Genomic DNA, 20,730 nt, shown 5'->3' with positions numbered 1-20,730 from the left:
TAGAATTGTCTAGCTAGTCCCAACATTGTCCTTTACATAAATGATCTTCAGATGTTACAAAGTATGTTGTATTCTCTGTGAGCAGTCCCAATAAGCCCTGCCTCAGTGATGTCATGCATGCGATAATAGTTCAGAATAGATGTCCATTTTGTCGAGTATAGGTGAAGAAACATTTATGCACATAGTTTATTAAAGATTTATTTATTTATTTATTATTTAACTTATATGCCGCCCTTCTCCCCATGGGACTCAGGGCGGCTCACAGCATATTAAAACAATACAAAACATTTCCCCTAAAAAGCCAATTAAAAACCAAATATTTATAGCTGTGTCTTATTAAAAACATTAAAATTGTCCCTATTTAAAAATTCAGATAAGTATATATTGCTGTGAGGACTTCTGGCAGTTAACATATCTATTAACCAATAACAAAACTGCATTTTTAAAAGACCATAACATTACAGAATCGATTCATTTCAATATCCTGACAAGTTATTCAGTGCAGAACAACTCCATCCACCCTCTTAAAGGCATCCAGATGGGCACTACTCGAATTTCTAGCATAGACTTTTCCAGAGAAGCAGAAATTGAGAGATCTGTTCTCTTCCCTCTCTCACCAAAATCCCAAAGTTCAGGACGACCCTCTACATCCCAAATCAGGAAGAGTGAACCACACAGATTAGTTCTAACTGAAAGAGATAGCCATCAAAATATTGGTGCCAAGCCATAGAAGATTATAGAAGAGTAAGCCATTATGAGCCATGGTGGCACAGTGGTTAGAATGCAATATTTTAGGTTAACTCTGCCCACAGCCAGCAGTTTGATCCTGACCAGTTCAAGGTTGATTCAGCCTTCCATCCTTCTGAGGTCGGTAAAATGAGGACCCAGATTGTTGGGGGCAATATGCTGACTCTGTAAACTACTTAGGGCTGTAAAACATTATGGAGTGGTATATAAGTCCAAGTGCTATTGTTATTGCTAAGTGCTATTTTGACTTGTACTTAGAAATTGAAACCTAATGGAGAGCAATGCAGTGACTGCTAAAACAATGTCACCTCTCACCTATTAATAACAACATTGCTACTGTCATGGCTTCCAAAACACTCCCAAGAACAGAACATTGCAGTACTCAATCCTGGTGATTGTAAGGGTGTGAATTACAGTCGTCAGGGCCTATTGCTACAGGAAAACTGCAGCTGGCACACCACCTAAATCAAGGCAAAGCCAAGGGTTTAGGAGGGCCTCCAAGTGATAAACTTGCTCCTTCAGAGGAAATGTTCTCCCATCCAGAAGTAGAATAAGAGCATTTCAAAAGCCAGATGGTTTTTGGATAAAAGTAACATTCACTTGATGTTCAACTTCAGCTTATTCCTATACATCTAGTTCCAGTCAAAGGTTGACATTTACTGTATTTCCAGCCTGAGGTGGAAATCTATAGTTGTGTATAATCAGTATTTCGATGACACCTTATCCTAGATCAGTTGATTACCTCTCCCAGGACTCCATGGAGCCATCAAATAACAGTTTGTAAAAGAGCCAAACTCTGTAGAATCCCAAAAGAGAGAAACCACCAGCTGACTTCTGCTCATTGCCACCAACTGGAATTGCACTCTCAGAAAGGAATGGAATCATTACAAAACAGTGCCCCTAAAACATGATAGTGCAGGTCACAGAACTGGAAAAGTAGCATATTTGCAAAAGAATTTTTTTCCCTCCTACCTACTACAAATCTCACATTTATCATCCAGGTGCTTTTTGTTTTCTGATATTAAATCCAATTTTTGAGTCATTGTGTTGGGATCTACAGCTGGATTTTTCCTCTAGAGAAATAGTGGGGAGAACCTAGTGTAGGACAGGTATTCCAATATGCTAAATACATTGAGGTTTCAGCGATCTGTAGCATGAAGACAGACAGAAAATAAAGTATTTGTAGAGCACTGTACATTGCTTAATTAAACTGCATTATGATTGTTCCATGTAACTAACAGTTATCCACTTTCCTCTTGTCTTGATTTGAATTGCACACAAACTGCTCTCTAGATAAACATCTGGAGTCAAAGGAGACAGGAACTCTGGAATCCTCTTTCTCTAACTCAGAGACTTTCTTCTTTGAATTGACACCCACATCCCAAACCCAAGAACATATTTCTTGCCTATTTTTCACAATAAATAAGAGAAACCCAAGTCTCTCTCTGTCTCTGTCTCTGTCCTCTGTCTCTGTCTCTCTCTCTCTCCCTCTCTCTCATATAGAATCAATCAACCTTATTATGTGGATCTAGGGCATGATTCACTGTCATTAGTTTTTCTGGTCTTCTTATCCAGGGCTTTTAGTTCTGCTTGATTCCAGTCCACTGTTTCAGTTGTATATCTAATGACTGGAATTGCTCAGGTGTTAATTGCCTTGCCTATTTCCTCCACCAAGTTTGGACTTTAAGATCTTCATTCTCATGATCTATTTACTTTTAATCTTCTTCTTGACTTAGGTTTGCTTGATATTGTCAGCCTGAAGGATACACAAGTATTTGTAGTGATCTTCACTAAAGTCTTTTGATGTTATTTCCATAGAGCATCTTCATTCCTTCAGTTTTAACTATTTTTCCCCTGTTGATAGTAAGTATGGCATATTTATCCAGTCCAAACTCCATTGCAATATCTTTGCTGCATATAGAGACAGTGTTGACGGCATTCTATTTCAGATAGTATTTTCCCATACAGCTTCAGATCACTTATTTAATCCTATGCATTGTTAGGATTCTACAACCAACAACAGTCTATGAATGACTCATATAGGAAATGTATGAATTATTTCAACATCTATTTATCAAGTTGCAAGGACATTGTTTATTTATCAATGTGTTGGACACCCGTGGCTTTCTTTTTCCTCTCACTTTACAGTTAAATAAAATTTAACTAGATTTTTCAAATTATTCTCTGAAGATATCCAATAGCATTCCACAAAGGCTGCCAGTATAACAATCCTAGAAAGGATTTATGTGATAATAACAACTTCTCCAGTCTTACTCAGTAGCAGTCTAATAGTCATGATTTAATATGCGCATCTTTTTATGTGCATCCCAGCCACTGCATTCTACATGCCAAACCCCAAGATCAGACCCACATTAAAGGCATTACAGAAATCCAGTCTTCAGAAATCCAGTCTTGCATGAGCCTCTATGACCAATTGTTATATGATTTTGTAGAATTGTGCTGAAACAATAACTCATCCTAAAATAGTAATGTAGTGTGTTATCAAGAGAGATTCATATTATCAATTAATAATCCCTCCTCCCTCTCTGATTGCAGCCCCCAGACAAGAAATAGTGCTATTTTTCCTGTCTTTTTCTTACTCTGATTATTTGGTCCTCCCTTTGCCCCCTGCTACAATAACAAGATTTTAATTTTGTCTCTCTGTTCACATAACGGAGTTATAAATATTGCTGCTCTATTGCTTGGTGCTAATAATTAAAGATCTATAGGACAATGTGAAGTATATCATTTTCCCTATTGCAAAATCTATAATAAGAACAGTAGATGGTGCTACTGATTTAACTGAGGCTTACACAGGATCTCAAAATAAAAGACTATTCTCTCTTCTGTTCTCTGCTACTTTCATCAGAGTGCAAACAAGAAAAGACAAGAGAACAGTTTTTCTGCTTCATTTACTTTAGTAGAACGATGTAATCTTTGCTTTTTTTAATAGCTATGTAGCAACCTGAAGCCAGAGGTAAAGTGATACAGTGCTGTCTACTGCTGTAACATTACCATTAATTGATTGATTTTCAAGCTCTAGGGAGACAAGTGGGCGTATGTGTTTCATTACCTCTTGATGCAAATGCTATACAGATAGACCTTAGTTAACAACAGTAATTGGAACTGGAATTTTTATCACTAAACAATGCAGTCATAAAGTGCAATCTCATGTGCCTGCATCACTTAATGACATCAATCCTGGCAATTCCTGTTGCTGTCTTTAAGCAAGTGTTGCAGATCGTTAAGTGATTCCTATGTGGCTTGCAGGTAAGGCATGGCACGAAGCATGGCACAATGTAGTGAGACCAAGGGGTGGCTGGATTGCAGGGTGGGTGAGGGTGTGCAGGTAGTCAGGGCTGGCAGCTGCTGGGCAGGAGAAGGTGTGCAGTTTTAACAAACTGCATCACTGTCTGGTTTGGTGGCAGCAGTGCCTCAAATAGAAGGTCCATACAGAGAGTGGTAAGGACAGCTGAGAAGATTATAGGAAGCCTGCTTCCCTTTATTCAGGACACTGCTTATAAGTGTTATGTGCTTAGAGCTCGAACCATTGTTAGAGACCCCACACAACCACTTCATGGTCTGTTTCTGTTGCTCCCCTCTGGGAGGAGGTTCCGAAGTATTTCTAGCAGGACTACCCGATTCTGTAACAGCTTTATTCTCTATGCCATCCATCTGGTAAACTTGCAAGATTAGTTTTTCTCGCCATGTACATGTATACATCCAAACTAGACTGTGTTGTTTCTCTGTGTCATAGAATATATGTGGGATATGGGCAGTGCTTTTTTCCTAAAAAAAAAAAAAAAAAGGTGCCAGAACTCACACACGTCATACCTTGCCTACCCTACAAGGTTCCATCCAAAAAAGGTGCCGGAACTCCGTTCTGGGCGTTCTATGACAAAAGAAGCCCTGCTTATGGATATATGCAAAACAATTTTTTTGTCATATTTATGTGGTGTATATTGGAGGTGGTGACCCTTTGAGAGCTATATGCAACGAAATTTCATTTTAATGTATGCCGATTAGTGTACATTTAAAGTGACAATAAAGTTATCCCATGTCTGTGTCTTAAGTGGTCCACTACATGTACCATGAGTGAACTGAGCAGGGGTGGCTCCTGCCAGGAAGGAGAGTGCAAACAACTTAACTGAGTGACTTGCAACCTTTCCTGCTGGTTTCCCCATTGACTTTGCTTGTGGGAAGCCAGCAGGAAAGGTTGCAAAAGGTCATCACATGACCACAAGATGCTGCAACTGGTAAATTGAGCTGGTTGCCAAGTGCCAAGATTGTGATCACGTGACCACAGGGATGCCGAAAGGTTGGAACTCAGGTCCATTTGTAAGTACCATTTGTTCAGCACCCTCAGAACTTTGAACAGTTGTGAACAAGTGGACATTAAAAGAGGATTACTTGTACTGTGTATCATTTGTATCATATGACTGACACAAATTATATGGTTCGTGTTATTTTCATGATGGTATTATGAAGCACATTACATCATCATGACTTTTATTAGATGTGTATGAGACTTTGTATACTTGGTCAAATTTTAGGAAAAACATACTGTATGCTTCATTGCTTATCTCCTGCTCACTCTGTTAGAAACTGACTAACTGACCTTGACTGATCTGGAAAACTAAACTGGGTCAGACTTGATTAATACCTGGATGGAAGATCATCAAGAAATACCAGAACTATAGGTTAGACCAGAAAGAGGGAGAGGGAGAGAGTATCTGCATATTGTGATCAAGAAAACGGCATAGTTGTGTTCGTGGAGACACCAGGAAACATCAGGACTGTTCAAATCATTATTGTAGCATATTTGTGCCCTTGTCAGCTAAACCATTTTGGAAGAAAAGAAAAGAGTGGCACCCTGAGTCTATCACAGGTAGTTATTACGGTTTCCTCTCTCAATGAAATACAGTCAGGGATTATAAACGTGATTGACTGATGGCAGTGGGGAAAAAGTTAGATAATCGAAAGACAGGCAGTCAAGCACATACAACTAATTTGGAAGCCTAATGGAATTTGGAGTTACTAATCCTGGCTAGCACTTGCAAAAAGTATGTTAAATTAAAGTTAGCGCCAGTGCTTTTTTTGTAAAAAAAAAAAGAAAGAAAGAAAAAGGTGCCGGAACTCACACACGTCATACAACCCGCCTTGCCTACCCTACAAGGTTCCATCCAAAAAAGGTGTCGGAACTCCGTTCTGGGCGTTCTATGACAAAAAAAGCCCTGGTTAGCACTACTACATTCATAGCTATGTATCATGCATACAATATTTGATTAATCTATTGTATTGGCGTTGTAAAGTTTAGTCTGTAAGGTAGAATACTTCCACCCTGTGTGAAAACCTCATCTGTAAAGAGAGAAATTGGTCTCCAGCCTTGACTGCATACAGAAATCCAGCAAATTTTAGTCCAACAGGAAGGTGCTTCCCCTCCTCCTTCCTTCTCCACCAAACTCCCTTGCAACTAAATAAGGTTGATATTATCATCACAATTCCTCCTTAGCAGTTTCTGAACTTTACTAATCTATATCTGCAGGGCTGCTGTGGGATGTTGCATGCAATTATCCAAAGCTTGTTTTTTTTCTGTGCTCTCGCCTCACTTGGTTCACATTTACCATAGTAACAGGTCCCTTGTGTTAGCAGGCTATTTCTAGTAGCCTTCTCTTTTGCAAAACAAACTTGAAAAAAAGTATCTAGACGTGCTGTGTGACTGTGCATGCAAATAACTTTTAGCAATATCAGTGTGTTCCAGATGTCTCTGACACTTGACAGTTGTGCTATCATCAAGGATGGGATGGGAAGGAGGGCTGCGTGTTCAGTGCAGATTTGAAATAACAAAACAGGCTAACGTTAGCATCTAAAACATTAACATTTCTTACAATTCTTTTAAATGAAATGGTGACTTTCTATTGACCCTCTTCTTCTTCAGTTGGGGCCAAGAAAAAAAATCCTCTTCATGATACAGAACTGTGAGAACATACATTGCATAAAACACATAAGTTGTGTTTGAGAACAAATACTGAACCACAGACCTGCTTAACTATATTTTAGCCCAATGATCTGCCCAAACCAGCCAAAATTGTATGTGGTTCCACAGCTGCATATACACCACAATTAGACCATTGAAAGACAAACAATTATATTCACATAATATATTAAGCTTGGTAAATGCCACTTATTATGGCTTTGCACACTGTATTGTGTGAATCCAGAATGTTCAGTTGATTTAAGGCTCAGGGTATTCTATGAAGACAGAAAATAGTTTAATGCAATAACTAGGTTAAATACACATACTCAAGCAATTGCATTGATTAAACCATGGCTATGAATACTGCAGAAGAAAACAGTACCAAACCACTTCCAGCTTGTTGTCAAGAAAACGCTATAGACATGAACATGAAATCACCAGGTCCTAAGTTCAACTTAAGAGAGTTTTTACTTTTTACTCTTTCCAAGCCAGCGGAATATTGGAAAAAAGAAAGTACGACAAGGGGAACAGGACTCCAAAAACTGAACAGAAAGGAACCAGATTTGGTGTGTGTAATGGGGAGAAACTAGCAAAATAAACATTGAGTATGAAAATAGGCTACATCTGCTTTGGGATTGTGAAGCAAAACATTCTACAAAAAAAATCCCCCACTGTATCCTCTTGGGAAAGGCAGTTGGGCAGCAGATCAGCAGGCTACTGACATTTCAAATTTCCTCCCTTCTTTTTCCTGGTCATGTGACCATGAGTGGAGCTATTTTTATTGGGTTTGGAACGAATTCCAGGATCCATGTTTGCTTTGCCTGCCATGTTTTAATTATAATGCTACGAGATTGTCAAGCTACTTTGCAAACTCTTTATTGTTATTTTCTGTAGAAAAACTGAAGGGGAGCATTTCATAAGAAGATAAATGCTGAAGGCCCATCAACATTGGCATTCTGCTATCCCTAGGAACCAGAACATATCTCAATCTGAATCATAGAATATATGAGCTGGAAGGAACCCACAGCTCATCTAATTCAGTCACCTAACTCAATGCAGGTATCTACTGGACAGTTCCCAACAGGTAATCATTAGGTCTCTCTTGAAAGCCACCAGTGATGAAGAGTTAACCACTAATGTGTACAAGAATGGCATCAAAACAAGATGAAGCCTTATACATCATATTTTCTAATCAAAAAGCATGATATGAAAAACTATGGAATACTTGTGTCTGACCATTGCACTTGAAATAAATTGCCACATGTGAAATTCATCTTTTGTTATTTTTCTCAATATAGAATATTTATTAGGAAATCATAGCCAAATTAGGGGAGCTATTCATAATGTCTGAAAAACACACATACACTCAAGAGTAAAAGTTTCATTCTTCTGTCTATACTTTTGATGTATGAAGCATGCTATAGACATACCTTGCTGGGGAGGGCATTCCAGAATTGGGGGATTACCACTGTAAAAGCCTGCTCCTAGATTACTTCTCTCTAAATTCAACATGGAGACCACCCAGAATAAGCGCTTCAAATATGATTTTAAGATACACATTGGAATATACAGGAAGAGACATTCCTTCAAAAAGTAGCCCCAAGTCATGAAGAAATTTTATAGAGTAAAACCAGCATAAATTGGGACTGGAAATGTCCATATAATCCAGTTTCAGGATAGCTCTGTGTATAACATTAATCTAACCAAGATGTTAGCAAAACGTGGATATTTATAGTGAGACTAAGCTGGTGCCACACTCTAATCGGTATTCTGTGCTTGGGTTCAAACCACACTAAATACTTAGGTTAAAATACAACTGGCTAGGGATGGTCCAGTGTATTGTGCAAATACAGCCAAGAACTGAATTAAGAGACAGACAGACATAGATCATCTGGGACTCAAAGCAAAGCAAAGTAAAGCAGCCATACCGATGATGAGATAATGCAGGTGCAGGACTAAGTCCTCTTTGCCAAGCAGACATAATTGGGACAGGCAGGAGAGAGAGAGACAAGGGGAATTACACAGTTGCTTTTTCCTGACCACAACCATAGTAGTTGGCCTGAGTCACATGAAGAGCTCAGGAAAAGAAATTAGTAAGTCTTGGGAAAGCTAATAAACATGTAGTTCATTACACTGTGGTTGGAAAAAAAGAGGCACAAGCAGTTGAACTCTGATTTTACTAAAATAAATCTTACATTTGATTCATAGCAATCACTGGAATTATATAACAGAATAACAGAGTTGGAAGAGATTTTGGAATCTTCTAGTCCAATCCCCTGCTTAGACAGGAAACCCTATACCATTTCAGACAAATGGTTGTTCAATCTCTTCTTTAAAAAACCCCAGTGTTGAAGCACTCACAACTTCTGCAGACAAGTTGTTTTGCTGATTAACTGTTCTGTCAGGAAAATTCTTCTTAGTTCTAGGTTGCTTCTTTCCTTGATTAATTTCCATCCATTGCTTCTTGCCCTGCCTCCAGGCGCTTTGGAGAACAGTATCTTATTTAATTTTTCTACAGTATATCTGCTTATCACAGTAGACATGTCCTTAGAAATTTATTCTTATGTTTCCTGTCAGTTACTTGTCCGCTGAGAAAAGTATGTATATATACCAGCTGTTATTTAAACATTCCATGGTATTTAATATAAATATTTAGGTTTAATCAGATGTTATGGCCACACCATAAATGGTAACTAAACCATTCCAGTGAAAAGCTACCACTTGTAAATATAGTTAGTTTTAATTACATGGGAGTCTCATCTTCAGAAACTAGCCAGTTCATTCCGATTCATGTGAATTAATTGTTAAATTGATAGCCCAGCTGCTCAGCTGAGGATATACCTTCAGTAGCTTCAGGCAAATACAGTGACAGCCTAGGTAGCTCTGGGGTTAGCTTCCACTCCATGTTCTCTCATAGGAGTTCATCAGGTGAAGCTGGGTTCCTGTCTGTGGAGCAATTCTATCCTGCTCCTATCCTTTCCGCCTCAGCTTAGAGTGTTGCAAATTACAATCAGAACCAATTACTATGTAACTTAGATAACACTCTTGCTTATCACGAATGAAGACAAATATACGTGTCCCAGGATGATATTGTAGGATGAAATCTGGGTCGGTCCCTGGGACCAGAAGTTTAGTCTTCTGAGCTTTTGGACTTGTGCTGCAGCCATCCTCAGGGAACGTCTTTCTAACAGAACGTGTGCTTTGGGCTATTCTATGCTATTCTATATGTGCTTTGGGCTATTCTATGCTATTCTATTCTAAATACTACACACAGAATAGCCCAAAGCACACATTCTGTTTGAGAGAAGTTCCCTGAGGATGGGCTCCAGCACCAGTCCAAAAGCTTAGAAGACTAAACCTCTGGTCCTGGTGACCAATCCAGATTGGATCCTGCATTATATCCTATGTCAGAGTCAATAACAGGGGAACTGGTTTTTCTTATCCATCATTATTTAGCAGAAAAAGAATGGCAGGGAAGAAGTGAAGTTTAATAGAATCACACTATTAAAGAATTAAAGAAGATATTTTTTAGACCACTGAATCCAGCCTTTTGCTCTCGGTAGGAATCCAAATAAAAGTACCCTCATAGATGGCTGCCTAGCCTCTGCTTGAACACTTAAATTAGGGGCATCTCACCTTCTCTCTGGATAATTGGTTAAATTGTCCATATTGTTCAGGCTTTTTCTGTAGCAATCCAAAAAAATCTAGTTTCCAGCCATTTAAGACTGAGTTCAGCATTTTGAGTAAGAGAAGAAATCTTACCTTCTGTATCTCATCTTTTCAGGTGTTTTATATTATTCAAGTATCTGAATAGTACTTCCTTCAGTCTTTCTTTCTCATGGCTAATAATTCTAAGTTTTTAAAACCTTTTTTCATGTGACTTAGCTCCTATTCCCCTAGTCATCCTTGCCCTTTTCCATACCTAGCCCACTTTGACTGAAACTTTCTTACAATGTAGTATCTAGAAATGGACACAAATTTAACAATGCAAAATAAATTTAAACACTTGCTTCCTGTGGTTTGTAATCTTTACTTCTGTTAACAGTACATCAATATTTTTGTAGTCATATTTTGTAGCTAGACTGCTGATTCATTTATAATATTCCAAGATCTTTTTCACAAATCAGACTTACCCCATTCCATCCCTATGCTTTTGATTTCTATTAAAACATTGCATTTGTCTCTGCACTGATTCAACTGTTAATTTCATCCAATTTTTCTAATTTATCAAGGTCATATAAATTTTATCTATTTTGCGCTCTCACCAGTTTTGTGTCATCTGAAAATTTAATAAGCTGGTCCTCTTCTTTTTACTCATTAGTAAAAATGCTGAATCCCAGCTAAACTTTGTGACATTTCTCTTCATACCTCTCTTCAATTTGATGAGCAAGTACTGATGAACACTGAATGTGATTTTTGAGTTATTTTGTATCCTTTTATCCATTTCATTGTCATGCCATCCAACCTGATAATACTTAATGAGCTCGCTAATCAGAATTCATTAGGTACTTTGTCAAATACTTTGTTGAAATCAAAGTATTTTTTTTTGTATAACATTCCCACATTTTATATTGGAAATTACCCAATAAAAGTAAAATAAATGTTTGACAAGATCCGTTCTTTTTTATATAATATTTTATTAATTTTCCAATTTTACATTTAAGTATTTAAGAAGCAATGTGGTGGCTGGGTTAATCAATAGTTCAATAATAAAATCTTTAGTTCAAACCTCAAGTTACAACATCAAATATTTCCTCTCTTTTTCCCTTAACATTTACTGTCTCGTATTTAAGTTAATACAGTTCTTATTATATCAACTCAGTAAAAACATCATTATTACATTTATCAATAAATTTTTAGCTTATATGTATCTTAATTATTTTTTACATTCAATCTTCATAAACAATCCATATCCTGTTATTAATTTTTTCCCAGTTTTTAGTTTCCCATCAATATTCCAATTTAATCTTTGATATTTATAACTTTCAGGTTTTAGGTAACCAAGATTTCCTTTATCTCAATTCATAACAGAATCTAATATCCCAAATACACATTTTATCTATTTGAATATAATCTTATTCTATTTCCTAAAAGTTATCTATTTCCCACCATATTAAATCGTCTACTTAATAATACAATATCCCCTTTAATAAATCAAAACCATTGTATATATTACCTGGGTTAATCAGTAAATCAAATATATTCATAATAATATTTTTTCTTTCAGGTCTAATTTTTAAATATTAAACAGATAAAATCCTTATTTTCAACTAATTTCCAAATATTTTAAATCTAATAACCAGAATTCCCCTTATCTCAACTTCTCCCTTTAACCCTCTAATTAACAATATGAAATCCCCTCTAATAAATCAAAACCCCAATTTTCTTCAGCCTTTTTCTGGCTTTCTTCCTTTGCCAACTAGGCTTCCATATCAGTACTTTTAGATTGTCAAATAGATCTCCCTCTATTATTATATATGTTATTTGAAATAAAGGAGACCATTTAATTGCATTTTTTGGGAAGGACTAGCCCATTTGTATTCATAAAGTTGTCTCCCTATTATTTCAATTCCCCATAATTTCCCTGATATGTTTATCTTCCATTCAATCTGTTTTTCTTTCTCAAATTTCTTCTGATTTATATAGAAAGTCTTTTCCATTTTCAATGTTGTCACTCCCTTTTCTGGATTTTCCATTAACTGTATTTGTTGGTCAATTGAGTCCTCTGTCTTGATATTTGATTGTTCCACTTCTTCTGTTATCTTCTACGTTAGTTCTTTGGTTGTAATCAAAGTTTGGGTTTGTGTATCTAAGCTGCCATCTTGATCTTTTATGTTAGGTCTTATTTTATCACAAGCTGAAAGAATGGTTTCATGTATTGCTTTCAACATGGAAAGGATCTTTTCCTGGTCTTCATCCATCTCTTTCACGTGTTTATAAATAGTCTTTATAGTAGAAGTTGTTTGTCAAGCAAGATTTTATAGTCCAAGGTATTTTATTATCTCATATAGTAACCAATATTCCTCAAATAAAGAGATAGGAAGGCAATTCCCCACATATAAAGTCAGTAAGGGTTTACATTCACAGTACAAGTAGGTCAGCTATGCCACCCAGCTGTTCTCTTACAGCTGAGTTTCTCACATGTGCCAAGGTCAGAAGAGTCTTATCTAAGGTCTGGGCTTGAGCCAAGTCTCTGTTAGGAAATAACAAGTTGTATTACCAAACTTCACCACAAATGTCATCGATGCTGTTTAAGGTTTTTTAAGTCCAAATTTGTAATACTTTTTCCAATTTTATTTCTTTTTTGTAAATAAAAACAAAAGTCTCTAATAAAAATAGGAAAATTTTTGGTCCCCAAGTTTCAGGAACATATAAATCCAATTAAATTAAAGTTATTATTTTAATGCTTTAATTCCCCTGAGTAGTCAGTTGCCCCTATTCTTAGAGGGTGGGATAGAAATTCCCTTCCCTCTCTCCTCACAGGGGGAAAGATACTTCAGGCAGCTTTTACAGGAAAAGAAAGTACTTAGGGTAAAGAGAAGATCGGAACTCACCCAGTTTCATCTGCGTTGCTTTCAAAGTGCTTGGTGATAAGTTTGACTTCGGCTGTCTGCAGCCTAGTGATGGGCCGTATTACTATGGCCGATCTTTCCTCTGCCGGTTTGGAGGGCTGCCCAGGATCGAGCGGAAGGGCTGCTGCCCTCCCGCGATCAAGCAGGGTCCCCTCCTTGCTCGTCACCCCTACAGGGTGACTTCCGACCCTTTCCAGGGTCCCCCAGCAGAGCGAAACCGAACGCGGAAGACGGAGCTTGCCTTCCAGCGGCTGCGGCGGCCACGATGGCAAATTGGAAGTCTGACAAGATCCGTTCTTGATAAATTCAAGCTGACATCTAATAATCACTGTCTTAAAATCTGCTCAAATATTTCTTGCCACCTGGACTTGTCATTTATAGATCAGCCACCTTATAATAAATTTCCCCCTCCCGCTTTGTTGTTTACGTCTAAATATTCTTTCCTAGCCTCTTCACAAATTGTGAAACGACTTCAAAAGGATACTTTACACAAACCTTTATTAAAGCAAAGCATGCTCTGAAGCTTTGTACAGTCCTACTGTGTATTTTTCTTTGCCTTTTCACCTCATGTGCTCGTTCTTTTTATTTTCAGATCTTTATTGATTCTTTTGTGACATAGCCACACTGGGTAGTTCTGCTGTCTTTCCCTCCCCCCCCCCCATTGCTTTTATATTGTAATATTTCCTTTTTCAAATATTCCTATCCAAACATGAGCTTTCCCCCCATACCTTCTCCTGTTGTGGGATCCTTGCTTACTAAACTCTGCTATCTTTTGCAGTTTTCTTAGTTTTATTTTACTTCAATCTAGAATCCAAATACAGTAAGATCATTTTTCCCCCCAATTTCCAGATTCAGTCATATGTTCTGCCCTGAACTGATCCCATTCATAAACTTGAAATATGAATATCTAAGCTAACTTCCCTGATCTGATGATTTCCCCGATAAGATTTCAGATCTCATAATTCCCTAGCCAGCATGCTGAAGACACCAGGGTGGATGATGGCCAAAGCCAGCTGAAATGTGATGGGAAAAGCTAGCTGAAATGTTTCAACTCAGTACTGTGAATAGGCTTCCAGCCTGTGCTCCTTGCTGAGAAGTGGCTTAGGCATTAGTTTGATTCGATTTCTGAGATCTGGAATCGGAAACCGTGAACTTTTATCTTTGGAAAACCGGGGCATTTGAGACCATTCAAAAGTTCGGTAAGTCATTTTTGTGGCAGTGAAGTTCCATTCACAAGTTTAAGTCCCCGCCTGTATTGCGAAAACCAAGTGATTCGTATATACCAGGGGTAGGCAACCTTGGCTCTTTTATGACTCGTGGACTTCAATTCCCAGAATTCCTGAGCCAGCTATAGCTGGCTCAGGAATTCTGGGAATTGAAGTCCACGAGTCATAAAAGAGCCAAGGTTGCCTACCCCTGGTATATACTGCTCAAAAAAAAATAAAGGGAACATTTTACCAGGGAACTGAAGGGGTTTGCGTTCCCTTTATTTTTGTGAGCAGTATATATATATGCGTGAACCAGGATTGTGCTGTCGTTTCAAACGCAGCTCACGGTCCCTGACGGCCCCTTCAGAGTTTGGCAAGAATTCATTCTGTCCATCCTAAGGAGTCCGTCCCTCTCCCAGCTCCAGTCCTGCTCAGTCGACCCGCTCTTTGCTTGAATATGGAATTTGTCGTCCAGCGACTGTTTCGCCCGCCTAGTTGCCTTCCTCGAGTCCGTCGCCGGCACCCACTCGCTATGCTACCTCACCCCCACATAGGGTTGCCAGGTGTCCACTATTTGAGTGCTATTTTTTGGGAAGCAGACCTGGCAACCCTACCCCCACAGACCAAACTAGCCGGTGCACCCGCGATGGCTTGCACGTGTCTGCAGCCGTGGGCAGCGCTCGGGCTGCCTGACGAAAAGCGCGCGCGCACGGCTCCTTTAACAGGATGGTACCACCTCCGCCCCTTCCCTTCCTTTGCTTGGCGGCGGCGGCGGCGGCGGCGGCGACACAGCAGCCCTCTCTGTCTGCTCCAGGCCCGGGCAAAGTCAAAGGAGCGGGAGAGGAGCCTTTGCTGCCCGCTAAAGCCGGCGGCCCGGTGGGGCGCGGCCAGTGCATGAGGGCAGCGGGCGGAGGCGCAGAAGAAGGAGGAGGAGGAGGAGGCGGGGGCGGCGGTGAGTCCCTCCCGCTCGCCCGCCTGGGCACTGGCAGCCCCTGCCGCCGCCTCCGCTCCTCACCGGGGCCCGGGAGACTGAGGCCGCCGCGAAGAGCCCGGGACATGCGGCCTCTCCAGCCACAGCCATCGCCGAGGAGACGGAGGACATGAGGCTCCGCAATGGCACCTTCCTCACGCTGCTGCTCGGCTGCCTTTGCGCGCTCTTCTCGCTTTCGTGGTACGGGGCCTTCGGCGGGCACAAAGGTAAGGGAAGGGGCTCGCGAGGAAGGGAGGAGCGCTCCCGCCGCCTTGCGCACTGCGCCTGGCCCGACTGAGGGCAGAGAACCCCGGCCCGTCCGGAGAGAGAGACCCAGAGCAACATCCCAGCCTAAGGGGGAGCCCGAAACCTGCTGCCTTGCTCCCCTCCTCTCCCGCGGGTGGAGGGAGACACCCTTAACCGGAACTTGAACGGTATCTCGGAATACACACACCCCCCACCCCCCCATTCCGAGTTCGTCAGTTGAACCCCCGAGCCTGGAGCGCACCGTCTCCCCTCCTGCTTCTTCTCCCTTTTGCAAAGGGCTCTTCTTCCCACATCCGTCCCGTTTGGGGGGTTTTTCTTCGTGGGACCCAAAACAATGATCGGGAGATACTTTTTTTCTCCCCCCCCCTTTAAAATCTGAGACGAGAGCCCACTGTGCATTTTCGCGGTGCGAGCAGGTGATCGATGACCTTCGCCCTCGCCTTTCAGGAGTTTCTCCTTCGTTTGCAAGCTTATGGTAGAAAATGTAAAGACATTTACACTTACCTCCCTGGAACAGGTAGTTGGTTGGCTGTCTCCTTTTTCTTCCACATCCCTCCACGTTTCTGTTGTTGGCAGTATCCATTTTTTGCCTTTAATATTTCTCTAGGAAAGCATCTACAAATCTTATTCAGGGATGCCTATTAGGTTGCACCTTTTGATTTTACCCAAGTTTGGTCAGGCAAAACACATGATTCCTCCTTTGTGTTCCTGGTGTCCCTGAACTTTGAAGCATTGGAAGTGAGCATAAACAAAGCGAGACCCTCCGTTGGGTCCTATGCTGTTAGTTTACAGGACTAGAACATTTATCTGGTGCCCTTGATCCTATTTCCCCCCCTTTGTTTTTATTAGTATGGCTCTGTATAGAATATGCTTTTTTAAAAGATCTGCCCCTGTTGTTTATATGTATTTTAAATATTTTGTGAGAAATGGTGTTCATCAGTTGGAATTGTGAGTCTCCTTGTAGCAATAAAAAGAAAATGAAAACTAGTGGCAATGGCCCAAGGAGGAAGGCAGGTGTAAGAAGAAACCATGTCTGAAGTGTGTTAATATATTGCACATAGTTTTTGAAATTGTAAATGTGTTAAATGATAATTCAGGAGTTTTATTCTAAGATTCATGTATAGGAAAACTGATGCTTCTGTAAGTTAGGAAAGTATAAAAATGGGTTCTCTGATTATTACTTGTTTATTATTCTTAGGGCTACTCAACACATTGCACTTTTTAAACTGAAATAAAGGAACATGAAGAACAGTGACTGCCCCTGTTCCATATAATGGCCCTGTATTACATATATTTAGCATTGATATCTACTGCCAGCACAGCTATGTTAGACACCCATGCTACTGTGCGAGTATAAACTCACCATAAATTCTTTGGATGGATGCCGTGCCATTGTTCTTAACACTACAATATTGTCAAATAACAACAACAACCAACCCTGTAGTTAACCCTGTTAACTACATTAACTCACAAGACTTTTTAAAACAAATATCAGTTAACTATCAAAATACATTGACAGTTGATTTGCATCAATATCTTGAGATTATTGTATCTGCCAGCTCTGAAATTGAATTAATGGACTTTGTAATATTGCCCTTTTATGTGACTTTTACCACATCCTGGGACAGTAAGTTTTATAATGCGACTGCAACGTTTTTATTTCAGGAGAGTCATCTAAATACTAAATGATAAATAATAACCTAGGGGACATTGTATCTATTCTAGAGAAACAAATGCAAGCTTTTTATTAGAATTATGAAGCTGTAATTTTTCAGTAGGTTTTTTAGCTCAGAAAATTAAAACGGCATACATGAAATATATTTTTTATCAGTTTTCCTATCAACATTCTTGATATTTACATGAATATCAATATTTTTAATATTCTGTATGAAATATTAAGCTGATTATAAAGTTTTATTGTCTTATTGAATTTGGCAAGCAATACGCATGTTACATCACAGATACCCTAAGTTAAATAGCTACATGTATCTTCATCTATTACGATAAGAGAGTTGGAAAAGCCTGTATAGAGTTGAAGGACAAATTTGCCTTTAGGAAGCAATGTTTTTCAAAGTATCAGATACCTAGGCTGCCTCAGAACTGGTATAAATTCTATCAACTCAAGAAAAGAGAGGGGTTTTTTTTTCCTTTCACTTCCTTCAGGTACAGTAATTGTTGCTATGAAGTGTAAAAGGGAATAATATGAATCTAATACTTAAATCAATACTGCACAACATATATTTTATATAAAAGCAACACACCATACATGTGCACATACAGGATAGCCCTCCACTTACGACCACAGCAGTTGTTAAGTAAGTCTCACTCAATTTTACGAGCTTGTTTGCCATGGTTGTTAAGCAAATCACTGTAGTTGTTAAGTAAATTACCCAATCCTCAAGGGAATCTGGCTTACCCCATTGACTTTGCTGGTCAGATGTTCGCTGGGGAGGTCACAAATGATGCTGCAAGATGCTACAAGCATTGTAAATACATGCTGGTTGCCAAATGCTTCTGGCATTCTGATCACTTGGCATAGGGATTCTGCAAGGTTGTAAGCATAAGGGCTAGTTGCAAGTCACTTTTTTTTCAGTACCATTGTAACTTTGAGCAGTTGCTAAATGAATGGTTGTAAGTGGAGGACTACCTGTATTAGAGCTGTAGAGTTCTTTGTCTTTGAAGGCAGAAAGGTGTTTCATGGTACATCTATCTGAACTCCTTATCACCTCCTTCTTTTTCTGTGACTTCATGGCTATTTTTCAGAGCCGATTCCAGGAAAAAGGTGTGTTTGGCTGAAGCAGATTCAGACAGATGCCATGCATGCACTCCTTGCATTTAAAAATACTTTTTAACCTTTCAATCTGAAGTGCTATACATCTTTTACCCATGCGAAGTTGACTCTGCTTCTTACGTTTCATTTTACATTTTCCAGCAGTATTATGCTGTAATTTTCTTTAGTCTCCTTCACTTGAAGATCTTCAATAAGGGTTTTAGGGATGATTTTCATCTTAAAATGTCCCAGTTTAACTTGTTATACCTGCTAACCCTCTTCTCAAGTAGCATTAATATACAAAAGCAGGTATAAGTGATAATAATCTGTTCTTCATTGCTACTGTGGCAATGTTTATACTAGGTAAATGACTGTTGTATAAGCTAAATTTCTCCATCACTTTAAGATCTTAAACTTCCAGTTTACCATGGTACATAATTGTGCGTTAGTAACTTGTTCCCTCTGGTGTGCAGATTGTTGTATTCATCTTCAGTCATTATTTCATCCATTAGATTTTCCACTGAAAACTGACACTATCCTACTATAGCTTCAAGGTTTGTAAAATATATAATGTCGCACCTGTGGTCTGGTGACTAGGATGATTGGAGCAAAGCTGAAAGAACAAAAAAAAATCCCAATCACTTTGTAAAAACAACAGCCAATAACTGTTGCACCTGCAAATCAGGACCACAGAATTTGGCAGGGATTCCCTACAGATACAACAGGATAAGAACTAGATGGGGGGGGGGCAGAACAGATTTTAGGATGCCATCGCTTTGCACAAACATAAGAAATATGCAGAATGGTTTAACTCAATACAGTAGTGAGCAATGATGTGGTTTCTTGGTTTTCACATGCTTTAATGTGTTGTTGAAGCCATCCAGTGATTTCCTCTAGCTTGCCTTTTTATTGAGCATTATGCTGTTACTGTGCTACTACAAAACAAACCTCCTTTTTAATGAATGTTAATATGGCTGTTCTGAGGGTTGGGTCTGGAGGCTATTGCTAAACCTAGTCTCAATCAAACTACTTAAGGAGTAGTCCTTCTTGTCAATGGGTTTCATTCTGGCAAGGCTAATGGATATTGTGCTTTGCCTACTGCTTAGCTTCTTTATTAACTTAGTGCCTGTATTTTGGCTGCTAGTTTCTACATTTTAGAAGTCATTAGGGCCATATCATCCATCTGTCTGGAGGCTATTTTACTCCCCCCTACCCATTTAAACAATGTGTCTTTGTAGCTCCGCATAATGGGTTTGGGCTGGGGATGCCCTTCCTTGCTTCCCTTGCATTACTCATCAACTAAAAGGTTCTTTCAGCTGTGGTATAAATCCCATTAAAACCTTCTCCCTACAGAGCTTTAAATAAACAGATTTGGAGAGTGATACCAGTAGAGAAATTTCCTGGCTATTGCTATCTAGGCCTTCTTGAAAACATCATATGTGCCCTTCTTTGTTCCCCTGTTATTTTAAACACTGGAGAAAACTGACTTCTGCCTGTATTTGTAATGGTTGTAAAAGACAATGACATGTAATTTTCTATTTAAGTAAGAAATGCCGCTTAAGTAATACGAATGGCAGTGTGAAATGAAAACAATCTTCTTACAGTTTATTCTTGCTGTTTAATATCAATTCATGTTGTAAGATGGTGAGTTCTAGTATTTTTCTCCATTTGTTATTTAGAGTTGGAAATCTTTCAGTTTTTTTCCAAGTCTAAGAAAAATATGCACATTGTTTTCAAATAACAGGAGACTATATACTTAGGTACATGTTGAATGGTTTATTTAGTTATTTGTTAGTTGTAGTCATCCTCACCTTTTCTCTAGCAACTGAAACTGTCTTATACAGTACATTTGCCCTCTAAATGTTCTTGTAACAAACAAGGTTGGGTAAGTAAAGTAGGTAGACTGAAAGCTAGTGAATGGGCCACAAGTTACCCAGCTAACTTTATGACAGAAGGGCTTTCCACGCTGCAACCTTAATCTGATTGGTCCCTGGGTTATTATAAGCCATATGAAAAAAAAAACTCAGCTTAAAAAAGTCCTTTCCAGATTTCCTCCACTTTGGCCCACAGCGTGATGTGTCCTTTGGACTGTGTTTGTGACAGCTCCTAATTGGTGGATTCCCCTGCTTTTTTTACTCCTCCTTAGCTGGTTAAAAAAACAGAAAGAAATTACATGCAATACTTTGGGATAGAAGGGTGACTTCAACTAGATGAAGAAA

General features: G+C 39.1%; 1 protein-coding gene across 1 annotated transcript in view; it reads left to right on the top strand.

The window, feature by feature from the left end:
• The first annotated feature begins 15,538 nt into the window (after positions 1-15,538).
• Positions 15,539-20,730, top strand: part of MGAT4B (alpha-1,3-mannosyl-glycoprotein 4-beta-N-acetylglucosaminyltransferase B) — a 102,512-nt gene continuing 97,320 nt past the window's right edge. The window contains exon 1 of the mRNA XM_015825958.1: positions 15,539-15,701. Coding sequence (XP_015681444.1) covers positions 15,605-15,701 — 97 coding nt within the window. The 5' untranslated portion in view covers positions 15,539-15,604. The remainder of the gene's footprint in view (positions 15,702-20,730) is intronic.

Source organism: Protobothrops mucrosquamatus, unplaced genomic scaffold (assembly GCF_001527695.2).
Source record: "Protobothrops mucrosquamatus isolate PMUCROS unplaced genomic scaffold, P.Mucros_1.0 scaffold_203, whole genome shotgun sequence".
NCBI lineage: Eukaryota > Metazoa > Chordata > Lepidosauria > Squamata > Viperidae > Protobothrops > Protobothrops mucrosquamatus.
This window is presented reverse-complemented; position numbering and strand designations above follow the sequence as displayed.